The following is a 2,739-nucleotide window of genomic DNA, read 5'->3' on the forward strand; positions in this document are numbered from 1 at the left end:
TCTAAGAGTTTTATAATTTAATTTTTAATTAAATTTTATTTTAATTTAAAAATTTTAATTTAACCTATTTTGAGTTAATTTTTATAAATAGTGTGAGGTGGGGGTCCAACTTTAATTTTTTTCTATGTGAATATCCATTTGTCCCAACACCATTTGTTAACAGGACTATTTTTTCTCCTTTGAATAGTCTTGGTACCCTTACTGAAAATCAGTTGACCGTAAACGTGTGGGTTGATATCTGGGCTCTCAATTCTATTTCATAGATCTATATGGTTATCTTTATGGTGGGATCACATTGTTCTGATTAAAGTAATACTTTTGGAGTACTATTTTAAATCAGAAAGTGTGAGTTCTTTTATTTTGTTCTTTTTCAAAATCCCTTTGGCTGCCATTCTGGATCCTTTGCAATTCCATATGAATTTTAGGATCAGCTTTGCTATTTCTGCGAGTACAGCTTTTCTTATTTCTGCGAGAGTCTGTTGGGATTTTGATGGGGAGTGCATTGAATATATAAACCACTTTCGAAATATTGATATGTTAATAGTATTAAGTTTCCAAATCCATGAACATGGGATGTATTTCCATTTCTTTAATTTTTGCAGTAACGTTTGGTAGTTTTCAGCACACATGTCTTTCACTTCCTTGGTTAAATTTATTCCTAACCATCTTATTGTTTCAGATGCTCTCATAAATGGGATTGCTCTAGATTCATTCTTGGGTTGTTCACTGTCAGCGCATATAGATATAACTGATTTTTTTGTGTTGATCTTATATCCTGGAACTTGGCCAAATTCATTTATTACCATTAATAGTTCCTTTATGGATTCCTTAGGGTTTTCTACATATAAAATATGTCATGTGCAAATAGAGATGGTGTTGCTTCTCCCTTTCCAATTTGGATGCCTTTATTTCTTTTTCTTGTCTAATTACTCTGGCTAGACCTTCTGACACGGCATTGAATACAAGTGATGAAAATGGGTACCCTTATCTTACAGAAAAGCTTTCACTCTTTCACCATTGAGTATGATGTTAGCTGTGAGTTTTTCCTAAACATCCTTTATCAGATTGAGGAAGTTCCCTTCTATTCCAAGTTTGTTGAACTTTTTTTTTTTATCATGAAAGGATGCTGGATTTTGTCAAATGCTTTTTCCCCATTAATGGAGATGATCGTGTGGCTTTATCCCCCTCTTTCTGTTAATGTGCTGTATGACATTGACTGATTTTCATTTGTTGAACCAACCTTGCATTCCTGGGATCAATCTCACTTGATCTTGGTGCATAACCTTTTTACTATGCTGATGAGTTCAGCTCGTTAGTATTTTGGAGAGGACTTTTGTTCCCAAGTTCATCTTTCAAAGGTGGCTGATCATATTGGCTAGGAAACAGAAGCTAAGTTGATCTCATGAGAATCCCAGCTCTGCCCATCACTTATGATGGGTGTGTTGACTAGGGCTCAGTGTCTTCATCTGTAAAACAGGCTCATAAGCATGTGCACCTCCTGGCATGACTGTGAGGATTCCAACAAAGGGGGATGGATTTAAAGTGATACCTATGTGGTGTTTCCCTGTGCCAGGCTCTTGTGCTGGCTTCCAGTGCTGTTTGCCTCCTTGCATATATTAGCTCATGTAATTCTTGCAACAACCCTGTTAAGTGAGTGCTGTTGGGACCCACATTTTATAGACGAGGGGGCTTGGACACTGAGAGGTAAAGTGGTTTTCTCGAGAACACACAGTTGGAAAATAGGAAGCCAGCATCAGTGTGGCCTTGGAGGCTCTTAAGTATGTACTCAGGAAACAGGGGCAGTTTTTGTTTTGTTTCGTTTTCTAAGAATTAAATTTTCTTTATTTATTTTGAGGGAGACAGAGAGGGCACAAGCAGGGGAGGAGCTGAGAGAGAGATTGGGAAAGAGAGAATCCCAAGCAGGCTCCACACCGCCAGCACAGAGCCCGACACGGGGCTCGAACTCACGAAACTGTGAGATAATGACATAAGCCGAAACAAAGAGTTGGATGCTTAAATGTCTTATCTGTCCATCTCATTTTGGATGCATTTCAAAGTTGCAGACCTCAGAATACTTCCCTGGACCCTTCAGCATGCATGCCATTAAGTAGAATTCATTTGTTTCCAGCTCATTTTTTTTTTTAAATTAAAAAGAAACCTTTAACGTTTATTTATTATTGAGAGACAGAAAGACAGAGCATGAGCATCGGAGGGGCAGACAGAGGGGAAGACACAGAATCCGAAACAGGCTCCAGGCTTCAATCTGTCAGCACAGAGCCTGAAGTGGGGCTCTTACTCACCGAGATCATGACCTGAGCCAAAGTCAGATGCTTACCTGACCGAGCCCCACCAGGCGCCCCCCAGCTCATTCTCTTTTGAAGTAAAATTCCCACCCCCACCCACTAAGGAAGGCCGCTCTTCGACTTTTTTTTCACTGAGGATGAGTTTTGCTGGTTCTTGAACTTCACATCCATGGAGCCCAAGGGCCCTGCTCTCTTGCTTCTGGCTTTTTTCCCTTAGAGCTGTCATTTGTCTCCGTGCTGAGGCCCGGTGTGGGGGGTGGGAGGGGGGGGCCTGTCCGCGATCACCCAGCACCCAGCCCAGCCGCGAGGAACCCTGGCGTCCCCCCTGCGCCGTGCACGTCTCCAAGCTGCCCCGATCCCCTCCCACAGGGCGAGAGGCTGAGCCACGCGGTGGGCTGTGCCTTCGCCGCCTGCCTGGAGCGGAAACAGCGGCGGG

The 2,739-nt window shown here is 42.1% G+C and overlaps 1 protein-coding gene across 1 annotated transcript in view; it reads left to right on the forward strand.

Moving 5' to 3' along the window:
- The window catches only part of NUMBL (NUMB like endocytic adaptor protein), a 26,405-nt gene that overhangs the window by 13,325 nt on the left and 10,341 nt on the right, over nt 1-2,739 (forward strand). The window contains 2 exon segments of the mRNA XM_077773615.1: nt 2,673-2,736; nt 2,739. The exon segment at nt 2,739 is cut by the window's right edge and continues 89 nt beyond it. Of these exon segments, the coding sequence (XP_077629741.1) occupies nt 2,673-2,736; nt 2,739 (65 nt within the window).

The sequence above is a fragment of the Crocuta crocuta genome, unplaced genomic scaffold, assembly GCF_008692635.1.
Source record: "Crocuta crocuta isolate KB4526 unplaced genomic scaffold, BGI_CrCroc_1.0 scaffold267, whole genome shotgun sequence".
Lineage (NCBI taxonomy): Eukaryota > Metazoa > Chordata > Mammalia > Carnivora > Hyaenidae > Crocuta > Crocuta crocuta.